This window comes from Amphiura filiformis, chromosome 17, assembly GCF_039555335.1.
Source record: "Amphiura filiformis chromosome 17, Afil_fr2py, whole genome shotgun sequence".
NCBI classification, from domain to species: Eukaryota; Metazoa; Echinodermata; class Ophiuroidea; order Amphilepidida; family Amphiuridae; genus Amphiura; species Amphiura filiformis.
This window is the reverse complement of record NC_092644.1, coordinates 48,100,719-48,116,092: the sequence shown is the minus strand read 5'-3', so window position 1 is coordinate 48,116,092 and position 15,374 is coordinate 48,100,719. Positions and strand designations below refer to the sequence as shown.

The 15,374-nt window shown below is 36.8% G+C and overlaps 1 protein-coding gene across 1 annotated transcript; it reads left to right on the top strand.

The window, feature by feature from the left end:
- The first annotated feature begins 318 nt into the window (after nucleotides 1–318).
- On the top strand, nucleotides 319–15,091 carry LOC140137249 (uncharacterized). Its single transcript, XM_072158896.1, has 4 exons — nucleotides 319–2,308; nucleotides 2,350–3,650; nucleotides 11,521–11,902; nucleotides 13,611–15,091. The coding sequence occupies exons 1-4, from the start codon at nucleotides 319–321 to the stop codon at nucleotides 14,303–14,305; spliced, it is 4,368 nt and encodes a 1,455-aa protein (XP_072014997.1). The 3' UTR covers nucleotides 14,306–15,091.
- The last annotated feature ends 283 nt before the right edge of the window (nucleotides 15,092–15,374 follow it).

Genomic DNA, 15,374 nt, shown 5'->3' with positions numbered 1-15,374 from the left:
TTTGCTGACAGTAGGGTCCTTTTCCTTAAATCCGCCACTGTGAATGACCCCAACCGCCCCCCTTCCCGGTAAAACGCCGACAATAGTCAAAATACTAGTATTAATCGTATATCGCTGACAAGAAGTATCGCGTAGCCCAACACTACAATTAATTGTAAGAGTGCATTGAGCCTTCAATACCATGTACTACAAATGGCGAATTGTGTGTGGAACTTCTCGATAAACTTGTGTATTTTTGCAGCCATAATTGTTGTAATAATTTGTTATGTGCTTTGACGTTTTCTATTATAGGAGTCTTTTCCTAGTTTTCTCCTCAGAATGTCAGTTTTCAGCATGCAAGGGGCTTCAGTACCGCCGGCAACGTCTTCGTCTAGTGCCACAGCAAATGCGTATTCAACCACCATGGTGAGCTCTTCGTTGACAACCACTGATGGCATGCCTGGCACAGGTCATGGGGGATTAAATTCATCTACTTCTTGGTCGAATAGAACTAGTGACCGTGAAGTACGACAGGCACCAGGACCATCCACATCTAGCATGGCAAGTCATGTATCGAATAATAACTGGAATGGAAGGACGTGGCCAGCTGCATCGAGCACATGCACAAGCGCAAGTTCATTTCAAAGTAGACTTAGTACTACTACTAGTCATGCTAGTACTTGTAACACATCAATGTTTTCAGTTCCAATTGATAAGCCAACGACTGATAAACAACAACTACAAAGTCAAGATAGTTTACAAGGCCACACTCCAAGATATAAAATGCACGAGTCTCCTTCACAATCCCCATCAAAGTCACCTGGGAAAGATTTGGCCGCACAACTTTTGCAGTTGGTAGGACTTCCCACGAACCTTGCAGGTCGTCTTGCTCCTCAAAAGTTTGAACAGAAAAAGCGTGTAAGACAGACACCATTAATTTCACATTCTGTTGTGAGAACAGATTCTCCTGTTGTTCCAAAACCTGGTGCTCCTCTCCCTGCAAATTTAGTGGACGATATACCAGGGAATTTACCTTCACATCGGATTGGTATACCTTCTTCAAGACTTACCTCCAAAGGTTCTGTGAGGGGGGTAACTTCTGACTCGAAGCCTACTAACATTTCAGGAATTTTACGCAATTCTTCAACTATTATTAGCAACAATGTTAAGCGTATGTCATTGCAAGACTATAAATCAAGGGAGGTGTCAACCAGAACTACATATGAAACAAATACTCCTGCAACTCAAAGTCAGACAGATAATTACATCACCGCAAATGCTCAGAACACACAAGTAAGGGACACAGAAGGATTTGTTATCCCAAATGCAAGTAATGCAACACACTACACACCCACAAATGTTCTGAACACACCAGAAAAAGACCCAGAAGGATTCGTTATCCCAAATGCAAGTAATACAACAAATTACACAAACTTTACAAATGCTCTGAACACACCAGTATTAGATGCAGAAGGTTATGGTATCTCGGATGCAAGTAATACAACCGGTTACATAACAGCAAATGTTCTGAACACACCAGAAAAAGATGCAGAAGGATTTGTTATCCCTAACGCGAGTAATTATACAACAAATAGCAAACTACTCCATGCAAATACATCGCCAGCAGTACTCTCAACTAATGTTGAAAATGGATTAGTAAACTCGGATGTAAGCAAAACTGATGATCAATTCCATAGTTCATCCGATGAGTTGGACACAAGTTTGGACGAACTTGTTATAGATGAATCGGTGTTGGAAGAAGTTAAAATTAACAGTCCGCAAAAACCTGATCAGCAAGATTCTGATGATCACAATGATGATGACGATGTTCCTTACCATCCAAAGAGTAGAAAAGATATTAATGAAATCAGTATGGAGCTGGATGAACTTTGTAATAATCTAGACACAGACGGAACTTTGCTTATGGATCATAAAATGAGAAAAAAACTTAGAAAATTAATGAGAAAGCAAAGGAGAAGAGAAGCGAGGGCTAAACATCACCAGGAAGACAAAGAAGATGATTCTCTTTCATCTGATGGAGCTCAGCAAAATCAACATTCAGACAACGACAAAGATGAAATAGATTATCCAGAAGCTGCTGTAAGCCAACAATTAAGTGAAGACACTGAAAAGGCACAGCAAGATGATAATCCAAAATTTAAAACAATCAAGCATAAGCATATTATACGCAAGTATAGACAACGAGAACTGGAAGAGGATAAGCGGCAGAAGAAACGTGAGAAAGAACCGCTTTCAGAAGGCGAGTTATCTTCTAATGAATCTGAAGATGGTGGTATTGAAAGTGAAAAAGACAGTCCATCGAAAGAGAGTGATGAGAGCACGTGGAAATTGTTAACACAAAATCAAAAGAAAGAGTGAGTCAAGAGTTGGATTTAGATTATTGGGAGTCAAACTGTGATGAGGAAGTGCCAGACTTCCCTAATGAATTACAGATTACATTTGCTGTTAAAATTAATGCAAAGTCACAAGAAATCCTAACAAACAAGCCTCAGAAGAAGAAAACCTTGGCTGAAAGATCAGGTAGTTTCAAAGGAGATGTTGGTTTGCTGGTTGATGGTTTGTTCATTGATAGCCATAAGCACAGGAAGAGCCCACGGAGGAAGCCGTCAAAACAGCATAAGAGTCCAGATGTAATAGAAATTTATGACACACAAACATTTTTGGATGGTGATGGTGCCGAGTTATCAGACATAAGCTTGTCTGGCAGTGAAGGAGAACAAGAAGGACGCAAATCAGCAAAACAAAGACATCGAAGAAAAAGAAGAAGATCATCCAAGCAATCTAATAGACATTCAAGATCCCGCAGTCATAGTCCACATAGAGAAAGAAGAAGATCCCGTAGTCATAGTCCACACAAAGGAAGAAGGAAAAGCAAACGCTCAAAATCTGGAAGTAGAAGTCCAAGTCAAAGGAAAGCCAAGCGTTCAAATAGTAGAAGTCCAGGAAGATATCATAGAAGAAGAAATAGAAGATCCTTCAGCAGAAGTAGAAGTCGTAGTCCAAAGGCACGAAAGCATAGATCACGAAGTTATAGTCGAAGTCCACCAAGAAAGAACAAAGACAGAAATTACAGAAGGAATGAAAGACTTCGATCAAGGTCACGTAGCCGTTCTCGTAGTCCGCCTAGGGCATCTAAAGACTCTCCAAATAAACATTCCAAAGGTCGCAGTTCCAGATCTCCATCACGGAACAAACATGATGAGAGAACTGAAAGCCAATCAAGTCCAATTCCAGTTGTAAATGATGATCGCAATTTAGAAGACTTGAGTATGGACATCAGCAGTGGTGGAGATACTCCCCCATTGTCAATAGATGCAGAGAAAGCTGAAGAAGATGAAATCAGCAAGCAGTTAGAAGCTGCTATGGCAAAGTTAAAGAAGATGGAAGAAACCGTCAGCCAAAGACAGGGCGTGATTGAAGATCTGGAGAGCACAGCATCGGATGATGAATCCAAAGCTGTAGAATTGCCAGCAGATAAAACAGATGAGATGGACCACCAGCTGATAGATGCAATACACCGGCTACAGAAGATGGAGGAGAGTTATAGTCAGAGGCAGATGTTACTCAACAGTCTGAGGAAATCTATTCTAGATGCAGAGAAGGAAGCTGGTCTGAATAAAGATGATGGTCAAGAATCAGAGAAAGAAGAGGTATAGTATTCATCCAGAGAAGATATCTTACACTTCCCACAATGCATTTCTTCCATTTCAATAATCTGAACTGATCTGCTATCCAGTGCAACATGACAAAAGGTACCTCAGTGAACAGAGCATATCCAGAGCTTGCAAATTATATTTATTTCATGACTATCTCAGTATTCACCCATGTTTAGCCATTCTATTCTCAACATGAAAACAAGTGGAACATGTAAGAAGAAATAGGGCTGTTATTTGATGAAATGAGGTGATGTATCATGTTGCAAAGGATTCTGGGAAGGGTAAGACATCTTCTCTGGTATTCTTCTACTGAATCTACTCATACTGCTAGTGCATAATAATGATTGTCATCAGTTCAAATTACTTTTGTCAGTTTAGGTATAATATTTCTTTCATTGTGTATCTGACTATTTATGTGTTTTCATAATGGGTGATTAATCCAATATATTCTATTGTAATATGGTAAGTACATGAAATTTTTGCATCATTCATAGTCAAACTCAAAATGTCGTCAATATTTATCCTATAAGCGCATAAATAACATAATAAAATAATATATAATTAATTTATGAAAATGGAATACAAGGTGAAATGTGGAATTCACTAAACGGAGTATGTGATGACTGTTTTCTTGAAATTTGCATCTTACTCTTCTGACGGAAAGCTGTAATAGCAGTCTCTAACAAATTAATGCACATTGCACAAATTATATAATTTTATACAACAATTTATACAATTATGGTATCTTGGAAAGATAATATGTTTGTAGTATTTCTTTAAAATCTTAATGTACATCAATCCATGGCATTGGCATTGGTAATGAATTGTGAGTCTTAAGTCTTACAAAAGTGTCACAAATGTAGACCATTTTAACATTACAATCAGCGTTCAAATTAAAAAAAATTCTGGTTGTCCTCCAGACAACCATGACAGGCCCTTGAAAATAATTGAAGAAGCCCCATAGATTTCAAACCCATTGCCCTGAATGACTCAGGTGACAGATTTGAGCCAGTAATTTTCTTCTCAAGATGAAGTACAAAGTATATTATCAAACATTGTGAATGGGGAAGGGGAATAAGAGCTGTGTTGGGTGAACTCATCACTCCAGATCTGTTCACCAATCCCATGATAGGCTGATATGATTCTCATTCAAATGTATGTAGTCTGAACCTGTGGTTGCAAATGTATGTACAGTCATTTTCTGTATTTTGTTTCTGTTTCGAATTTTCCATGTCAAGAGTTCAAGTATAAATCCTTGAAGACTAAACTCCCTCAAGAGTGTGATTCATAAGCTGTGATGAACATTTCCCGAAAATCTAGATACATACATGTATTAAAATTATAAATAAACAGGGAGTACATAAATTTATAGCTCAAACCCTCCATAATTGTTCTTGTAAATCGTCATACACTAGTCAGCAAGTGAGCAATTTCACACTCCTAGAGCTAGCCTGGTCAAATGGGCATTCCCAACAAACAACAGTTTTCTGTCTACAAAATAGAGGAGAGAGAACCATAAAAACCTTGACTTGTTCCCATTATAATCAAAACAAGCTTATGTTACCAGAAGTTCAGAACCTGGCTCAGAGAAACAAAGGATTAGTAAATCCTGTGGAATGGAAACCACAGACTGAAGCTGTAAGGTATACTTGTCATTAACTTTCTTTTTGTGGAGATAGAGCTGCTTTAAATGGAAAGCCACCTTTGGCTAGATTGATTCCAAGAAAACATGGCAAAGATCACATTTTCTGAGTGTAACTCTTTCATGGACTCATTAGCTGCACTGATGAAAGCTAGTTCTTGCTGTGCACATTGCTGTGCACTTACTAGGGTTAGCTTAGCCTGCAATTGCACACACTCTTTGATCAGTGCTTAGGCTATCATGCTGTGGTTCTAACTGCACTTCAGGTGATGATAGATCCCTTAGCTTAGCCTGTAATTGCATATAGGCGGTAATAGGCCTACTCTTTGATCAGTGCTTGGGCTATCATGCTCACTGCAACATGCACATTGAAAAAGTTGCTGTTATTTACAATAATGAGTACAATAATTGAGTAGCATAGCCCCCTGACCCCTCCCATCCCCATGGAACATCTTTTTGCCTCCTTGTAGGCATTTTCTGCACCTTCCCTCACCCGAGTCACTCCCCCGGCCTCTGAAAAAAATCCTGTCTATGCTATTGCCAGGAGTAGTCAGTGGCTTGGTAACAATCATTCAAGGCAGAGGGACATACAATATAGCCAATCTCAATTGGATATTATGTAAACTTCATCAAAGTAAAGTTTTATTCATCTTCAGCTTGTCTTTCCTCCTCCTCCTATAACCTTTTCTCTTCTCTTTGAGAACATTTAGTTTACCAAATCTGTAACCTGGGGATTGGATAGTGGAAACAATGGGATGCTAGTGGGGCATGCAATGCATACAGGGATCCCCAGAGGTCATGGGATCTACCATAATGTAATTAGTCAAAAAATTACAAACCCCATCATTCCCACATTCCCTGGGATGGGGGGGTACTTGAATAAGGCCAAAAAAAAAAAGGTTTGTCTCAAAGCTTGCGCGCGCGTTTGTAAAATCCCACGATTTGACAAAAAACAAATGCAGAATTTTTTTTATTTAAAAAAAAAAAAAAATTTTATATAGTTTTTCCAGAAAAAATCAGCAAAAAGTCGGGAATAAAAAAATTTAAAAAATCACATTTCGCATTTGTTTTTAAATTTCTCGTGAGCTTTAAGTTATACCCATTACCCAATGACCCCCATTTAGGTTCGGCTACCCAATTTTTCTCTAGAATTTTATCATCAAAGTGTCATAATACAGAAACTTTCATATTCTCTCATTTCAGCAAATTTGTAGTGTAAATTTGGAACAAAAATAGACTTGCTTAATTGTTTTGAAATTTTTTACCTGATACCTCTTCAAAATGTTCAATGTTTCCAAATGACCGCTTTTAAAATTTTGTTATACCTAATGACCCCAGGCAATGGCCTTCCTTTTTTTAAAAAACAACACTATATATCAATAGGCCTCTTGGCACATACATGTCACTTCTATTGAGTGGTCCCCAATCTAGTACTGTAACTAAAACAAAGTTACGAGGAGCGGTCAATAAGTTCGTAAAAACAAGGTACTTGAAAGAGGACTAGCTAAACTCTTTCTATATCACTCTTGAACATGGTCACTGCATACCTCAATGCACCCGTCACAATTCTTGAACCCTATGTCAACAAAATGGAGGTCTTCCGATTGCTCCATGAGCCACTCTTCAGTCAAGGCTCAACAGCATTGATCACCACCAAACCTGATATTATGAAGGTAGGACTTAAAATTCTAAAATAGGTTTCACTAACTAGAGGACATGGCTTGATGATTTAGTTAACTTACCCCTCTGCCGTGAATGGCAGCTTGACAAACTAAGAAAATGGCACAGGACACTATTTGAGAACGGCCACATTCCTACCACCAACATTCTTCACTTGATGGCTTGCCTCAATTTTGCTATCAAAATTGTATGATACATGTATATGGTCGAATCCAACCAAAAGTGTTCACGGGCCAAAAATAAAAGTCCGAAATAAAAATGTCTCCACAATTTTTTCCTTTTGCCCATTGATTGATGACATATTGGCCTTATAGGAACCAAAAGTGCCATTACTAATCTTGAAAAATAAATCCAGGGCGTGTGATAGTAAATGTGATATCAAAATCCAATGTTACCTACTGAATACCACTAGGATGCTTTCACTATCGCAATACTAATCAACCTAAAACAAATGGAATATTCCCATTAACGCTTTTTTCGTGTAATGTAGACCACAGGGTGTCAGGAAAATGCTAGCTCAACCAGAAAATATTTGTTTTTATTTTTATAACGCGATCAATATGATCTTAGTCAATTTATGCTAGTTTATTTTTGAAAATGAAGTTTAGGTCAGTTTCTGTATTTTATTTATCAAATGAGTATGAATCAATTTACACATTGTATAAGAACGAGTATGATATATGTTTTCAAGAATATTAGGAATTATACGCATACACCTAACGCTTTATACAATGAAAAGGTGAAGAAACCCGGTATTAAGTAGGTAACATGAGCGATTTAACAATATCTATATTGAGTTTATAGGTTTAAATTTTGCTATTATGGTAATGAATTAATAAAATGGTAGTTTTAGATCTCTTTTAGATGGTGCGTCCAAATGAATAAATGCTATTACCTTAGATCAAAAATTTTTGATGCTTTTAGCAAGATTTTGACCACTTCATTTTGATATACAAGTAGTTAATCAGCAATTTTACATAATAAATAATTGTTGAATGAATCCGCATATGGGTAATAATAGTGTCCTGGGGTACCGGTACCGCTTAAAGTTTTTGACAATTAATTTCCATTGGTAGGGACACTTCATTACACGTACACATGTCATGTATTATGCTGTATTCGTAAGTAACATTTCAGTATTTGTAGGTAAGAATTAGACATTTGGAGGATATCGCAATCAGAACTACAGTATATAAAGCAGGTTGAATGAATTATATACTTTATGTGCGTTTATTGATACTTTAGACCCTATCATGTATTAATAATGTCGGTTTACAGCGGTTGAAAGAGGATTGAAGTAAGAAACAAAGGCACTAAAGTGACTTTAATTTGCTTAATTGCACACAAATCGCTTAAAACCGTTATTGCAGACTTGTGAAGTCCATCTTGGAGTCAGTTACGTCTTGTGGCCTTTCGTTTGAGGGCAACTACAATTAGCTTTATACCAGGGTCCATCAATGTGTTGTCTAGATCATGAGACAATGAGAACAGTCGTTTTTTTTCATGGTATTAGTAGGTACAACCTTAACGAAAACGTCAAAGTTACCTTCGAATAAATCAATTTGGACACAAATTACTCAGAAACCAGAAGGTCGGTAAACATTTAAAATGAAGCACACATGACAGTTGACAAATCCAAGTATTTATCCCTTCTAATCTTCTTTGAATCTGATTTTTCTTTCAAATGAGCAGACCGTCGTCTATTTCAGTACAAATTTTTCACCAATTAAGCCGTATTCAGTTTTGCATGGTGGGCATGTATGTGAATTCGCAACTTTCATTGACATATGATTTGATAGCAAACATACAGACCTTCGTTATGTACCAATATGGGCATTGGCATGAATGGCGGTGTTTCACAATACTGTCATGATGTCAAAAGTGTATTAAGTAGGTAACATTCGGTTACCGAGATTTACCCTCTGAATACTTGCTTTTATTGTTGACATCTCAGAAATATTTAAACGCAGGTTATTGAAACTTGGTAGAAATAAAGAGTGTATTACCCTGCACCTATTGCTTAACTATTGTTTACTATTCTCTCGCCTTGTGGAAATGGCACAGCTTTTAACATGTATTCGGAGGTAATGCATATTTTTACCAAACCTACCTTTGTGCCATTTAGAATTTCTGGCAGCTAAACACAATAATAAAGATGTCCGAATGCAATGCATTTCAGTATTGAACATATCAAAGCTTGTATCAATTGCGCATTTATTAGTGATTTCCATTTTTTAAAGATATATCTAGTGCTATGAAAAATTGTATTCGTAGGTAATGTAAAAAAATACCACTCAAAAAATTATCCCAAAAAATTCATAATTATGTACAAATATGTGAAAAATTGAACAGGCAATCTTTGAATACACACCTTTCAGGAAATCAATTTAGATTCAATCCAATGACTTCTTTTCATAACTGATCTAGATGTTTTTAAAAATACTGTAAGAAATATTTTGAAAAAATGGGTAAAAATAGCATGTTTTGGGGTCTCTGTGTCTAAGTTTTTCACAGAAGGGGTCTTATTATATATGGGCGAAGCGTATGATCAAGGCGAATAAACACAATACAAAAGCGAATGCCAATTGATTAATACTTTTAAGTTATGGCCCTGAACATGCCGTGTACACTTTTCGTTGGATTCGACCATATACCTATGATTGTACTTTCATTTGGCAAATGTACTGTTATCAAGACTCTCCCTGAATCGCAGAAAACAGTGATGAAGACCTTCCACTATGGTGACCGAGTAAATAAATTATCTTCTTGTGGGTAGGAGATGGATGTGTTTCCACTGAATGGACTCATAATTTCGTTGATTAATGTATATCTATCACCTTTAGCCAAATATAGATTAAACTTGTCTCAGTCCACATTCTAAGCGTATAGAAGGTGTGGACTTGATTATGTCAACTGGTATTCAATTTTATGATTCTGGGACCCCCATATAGAAGACACCCTGGAATACCCAAATGTTAATGGATTTATGTTGAAAACACCTTCATCAGAGATGTTATATTTTGTGGTTATCTTATCTTTCTTTTTTGGTTCTTTATTTATTATCAATGTCACTATACCACCACGTATATCACTAGTGATGACGTCAGCAAGTCTTTTGGACCTTGCCTTGGATCATCTTCAAGGATGCACATTCCATCCCTGAACTCTTGGGACCATTCCTTTGCTGTTGAATATCAAGGACCTCATCACCATTTAGAGCAACTCATTTGAGTTTTCATCACCATTGGGAGAAATTTCCATGATGACCCTGTGTTCACTTCTAGTAGTACCTGTGAATTCATGGAGGTAGGCTTCCTTTGAAGAGTGTCCTGCCCATAAACAGTGAGGCAAAACTCTAATATTTTTGCAATAATGTTTTGAAGGAAGAAGCTTTCAAATGAGACCAAATTCAATACCGTGTGACAAAGTAGCATACCTTGTTCTACGAACTTTTTGACCGCCCCTCGTACGGATACAAAATTAACAGGCCCCATTTCAGCATTTTTTTGTCCAATTCATTGTCTCTTTGATAATACTCTTATCTCTCATTGGATTTAATATAGTGTTGCTTTTAATATATGATATCTATTCTGTGGATAAGAAAGAATGAATAGTTTACTGTGGATGTCAATATTTCTTTCTACTCATCTATGCAAACACAAAAGGGTTTGCAATAATTGTGATCCCGGGCAGCGAGAAGCTAACACCCGCTATGAATTAATATAGGCATTCCCTTTACCTCATGGTAATATTGGAATAGTTAATTGGCTAAACATATTTTCATGGTATACTTTAAGAGAAAACTAAGAATCATTGACTTTGAAAATAACAGCAAACAAAATATCCATATAGGACTGTCATGTAGCTTGCAAGTATTTTGGGTCTTTTGGTGAAAAATTGCCATATGTGACCCGTTACAGCACGAATGAGCCGTAAATGTCCTCAATTGTATTCTGAGTTACAGTGTAAAATGGGAAATATTCATAGGTACCTCAATTTGGTGCTACGTGTACCTCATTTAATGAGACACGTAACTCAGAATACAATTGATGACCTTCATTTACTGCTCATTCGTATGTACGGTCACATATAGTCAACCAGGATTTTTTTTCAACCAACAAGCAAAACACAAGCTCATCTTTTCTCTCCTCTTCATTCATCTTTATTCTCTCTCCTCATCTCATCTCTCCCCTTTCGTGTCCTCTTTCCCCTCCTCTCCCAACCCCCTCCTCTCCCATCTTCCCTCTCCCTAATTTCCCCTCTTTTCTTCTCTCCTCGCATCTCATCAAGTAATGTATACATTTTTAGAAAGCATATGTTGTCAGGATTGCAAGTCTATCAAGTTTGTTGTAAAGTTTGAATGGATATATCCAGGGTGTGCCAAAAATATACAGGGTGATTCCAATGAAAAATACCTAAAATAACATTTCTTTACCACTCCATATTAAATTTCTACATAATATATTAAATTAGAAAATGAACTTGATACTACAAATATGTATAGTAATTGGTTATATTCTATATTTTTAAATCACTTCTCAGAGCTCAGATGAAGAGAAATCAAGAAAACCACTACCTCAACCATCAACCAGTGCTGCTAACCAACAAGTACCAACATCCCCAACCTCCAAACTAACCCCTAGTACCAACAAAGCAAATGTGCCATCTACTTCTACTCAACCAGGTCCCAGTAATCAACCAGCTCCAAAATCGTCAAGGTGGGATAAGACTGGTACCTTACCTGCTAACCCAGCCCCTAAAGGAAACCAGCCTGCAGCACCAGTAGGAAAGAAAATTCCCAGCATATTGGATCTACCAGTAGTTCGTCCACCTGTACCAAGTAGTGCTCAAAGACCACCTTGGGATCCAAACAGGCCTACAGGAGTCTCTCGTAGTGATGGTTTGTTAGGAACTCATCCTCTTGGTAAGTTAGGTAATAGAACCAAATTAGTTCAATCTGCCAATCGACCATCGATGCTTGGTGAATCCTTATTATTTATAAAATCAATTATAATAGATTCCATAATACATTGGAGCGTTGGGGACAGGCCCTTCCGCAGGATTTCATTTGGGGGGGTGCTGATATTGAAAAAATAGGACTCCGGGGGGGGGGGCAATTTTGTGAAAAGTGGACTTTCTTCCCAAAATTTAGACCTTTTTTGTCCAACGTTTTTGTCCACAAAAGCGTAAAAACCTGATTATTTTGCTCGGTACACTCATAAATTTTGGGACTTTTGTATACTTTTCCAAATTGGGGGGGGTGCAGGTACGATGCACCCCCCCCCTGCAGAAAAGCAACACATAGAGTACTAATAGGTAAATATAAAATATCAAAAATATTTTAAGGATACCTTTGGATTCCTGAATTGTTTTCTAACTTGTAAGCTGTGATTTGCTATATTATCAAGCAAATAGCATGGTTATACTATATTCACGATTATGATTAAATTATACCTATCAAATTTGGGCAGATGGTTCCCCAAAATTATTATTTTAATTTTTACTAAAAACAATAAAATACAAGAACAATATTGTACCACTCTTTTAGTAAAATCTCATTAATGTTTGTATGCATATATTCCTCATTTAGGCTTGATCACATTTTGTATTGGCTTTGCAGTTACTGATGATTGCAAAAACAAATTTAATTAATTGATAAATTATTCTCATCTTGTCTATGAGAAATTAAAATGGTAATGATAATGAGATTTGGTTAAAGAAGGGTATGATTGCTTTGTATCTTATTGTTTTCGTTAAATTTTGAAATTAATTTGAACATTCTCCTATAATTTTCAATGATTCATTTAAAGCTATTTAAAAAGTGTGTAGTTTGGGTGAGGGCACTTCAATATGAAATGGATAAAAATATGGAGTCATTGGGTGAAAACATGGATTTTGGCATTCGGTGACTTTTTTTAATGGAACTTTTGGATGAGAGTCGAAACAGTGCCACATAAACCTCGAACATTGTATTTCTAGTTCTAAATGGCTTCAAATGGTTTTTTTCCCCAAAATAAGTAACAAAATCAGTGTTAAATGAAATTTGCTGTTCAAATTGAAAAATAAGGGTCTTTGGGTGACGGATCAAATGGAAAAATAAGAGCATGTGTTCATAAACAAATGGGATGGTTTGGTGACAGCAACGTTGAAAATGGGGGTCTTAATAGCCCTACATACGTGTCACTTCCAAAGTGAGTGTGCCCCCCCCCTCCCCCGGTGTAGTTCTAACAAGACTTTTTCTCAATGGATTTTTATTTTCTGTTGACAAATATTTCAAAATTTGGTTTTTCAAAACATGAAAAAACAGACCCCTGTTGTATTTTTTTATACTATAATAAACTAGCTCAAGGTAAATTCTGAGTAAATGTAATGAAAAATTAAATTAAACAAAATGGCCTATTTTGTGTTGATATGGTCCGTCACCTGCCACTTTTTGTGGTCTAGTAACATATCTACTGCAGGCAGCGCTCATGGCTGCTTGACAAATTGTTTAAATACAAATTAATCAATTCAATATTATTCCCTTTTTTACTAAAATTCTTAACAATTAGTCATATCAATTGGATACTACATACGCGTATGTATCCAGAAATGTCACTGAAGTTTAATGTTTTGTTATTATTTTACTACAGGTGCACCATCAACAGCAGCAAAACGACCACCAGTATCAGTAGCTACAATAGCGCCCCCAGTGTCCAAGCAACAATCAACGCATTCAAAACATCAAATTGTGTGGTTAGTAGGCTCCTCTGTGCTATGCCAAGCTGCACGATATGTAGCTCAGGGCCCGGTTGGACTGGGACTCATGTTAAATCAAGCAGAACTTGTATGGCACGGTAATGACAATCTAGATTGGGCCGAATTTGGTCCACTTCTAACTCGTCTCATGGGAACATCCATCTCCCCTAATGTACTTGTAGTACATATGGATGCCCTTGAGCTAGCCAAAGTATCATTCCAAGATTTAGCTCAGCAAGCAGTAGAGAGTTTAATAGAGTTTAATAAGAGGAATCCAAACTGTCGCATCATCTGGTCGGAAGCGTTACCGTGTTGTCATTATCCGGGTAGCATAGCTAAGATGACGATGGAGCAGGTGCGGATTAATTATAATGTGATGTGTGGTAAACTTGTGTTAAGCTTAGGAGGACAGGTTATTAAGCATTCTGCAATTAGACCAGAAACATCAGCATTATTTGATGAGGACATGATGCATTTGTCTGATTTGGGCAATAACATCTTCCTGAATAATCTACGACGTGGTCTAGCATTCCTACTGAATGAACCAAAAACTAAGATTTATTGTGCAAGTGATGATAGGACATTCTGATGCAGTACTATATGTACGTTTGTTAGGATTTGTCGATATTAAAGGGACTTCAGAGATCCGTTGAGAAACCAAAAACTCAAAAATGGTGATAAATCAGAAAACTACTCTTCAACCATTTTCTTTTCAGACATATCAATAAAATATGAAAAAAATGACAACATATGAAGAAAATTTGACATTGCACCCCTTATTGGATTTACATGCGTAATTCTTTATTTCTGGGCATAAAGAATTATGGCTCTCATGACATGAAGACACAGTGACTGTCTAACTTATTTGTTGGAGGGGCTAGTACTACATTATGTTGCTGGGCAGGAAAAACCTATGTATGTTTTCACTGTTTATACCTATTTGGCAAAACTGGAAGCAGTACAAAATGTCACATTTGAAGGTATTTTCATTTTGTAGGGGATATCAAACACACTAATAACTAATCTTTGAACAGTAAAGCAGTTTTTGTGTCCCTTGCAAAATGATAATACCTTGACAATTGGTACTGTTCCCTGTTTTGCCAAATAAGTGAAATTTACTTATAAATTTTTCCTGCCCAGCAACGATTTGTAACTGCAAAAATAATGACATATGCGGGGATCATGTAGTTTTGGGATTGGCGGATTTCTGAATATCTCGTAGTGTGTTTGCATATTTCAATGGTGATAATAGAGTGTCATCTTTGCAACTGCAACATGTTTTCCATTTTTTTCATGCTGTGTTTGCTGCAGCAGAAATCAGAGAGAAAAACAAAACCCTGAATACATGTAAGGCTAATGAAAATTGATTTTGAGTTTCCTGTCGCATAAATATTGCCGAGTCTGAGGCTTTCATTATTCATTATTTTTTCAACATGTATTAAAACACATCATTTTTCTATTACACCATATCACCTCTCAGTTAGGCAAGAAAATAACAGGTCAAGCTATAATAGCATAGCTTATATTTAGTATTGATCTCTATGCAGGAGGTATTTATTTACACAAGATACTATCAAAAGTAGAAAAAAGACTGAAATATTCCCAGTTTTCTTGATCATGTTACATTTCTATAATTAGATCCGCAATTTCAGACTATC

Bases quoted from the DNA above. Each gene is read 5' to 3' on its own strand.
- LOC140137249 (XM_072158896.1), top strand. From the start codon at position 319: ATGTCAGTTTTCAGCATGCAAGGGGCTTCAGTACCGCCGGCAACGTCT. The intron at 2,309-2,349 runs GTGATGAGAGCA...CAAAATCAAAAG, and splicing joins AGACAGTCCATCGAAAGAGA to AAAGAGTGAGTCAAGAGTTG. The intron at 3,651-11,520 runs GTATAGTATTCA...ATCACTTCTCAG, and splicing joins AAGAATCAGAGAAAGAAGAG to AGCTCAGATGAAGAGAAATC.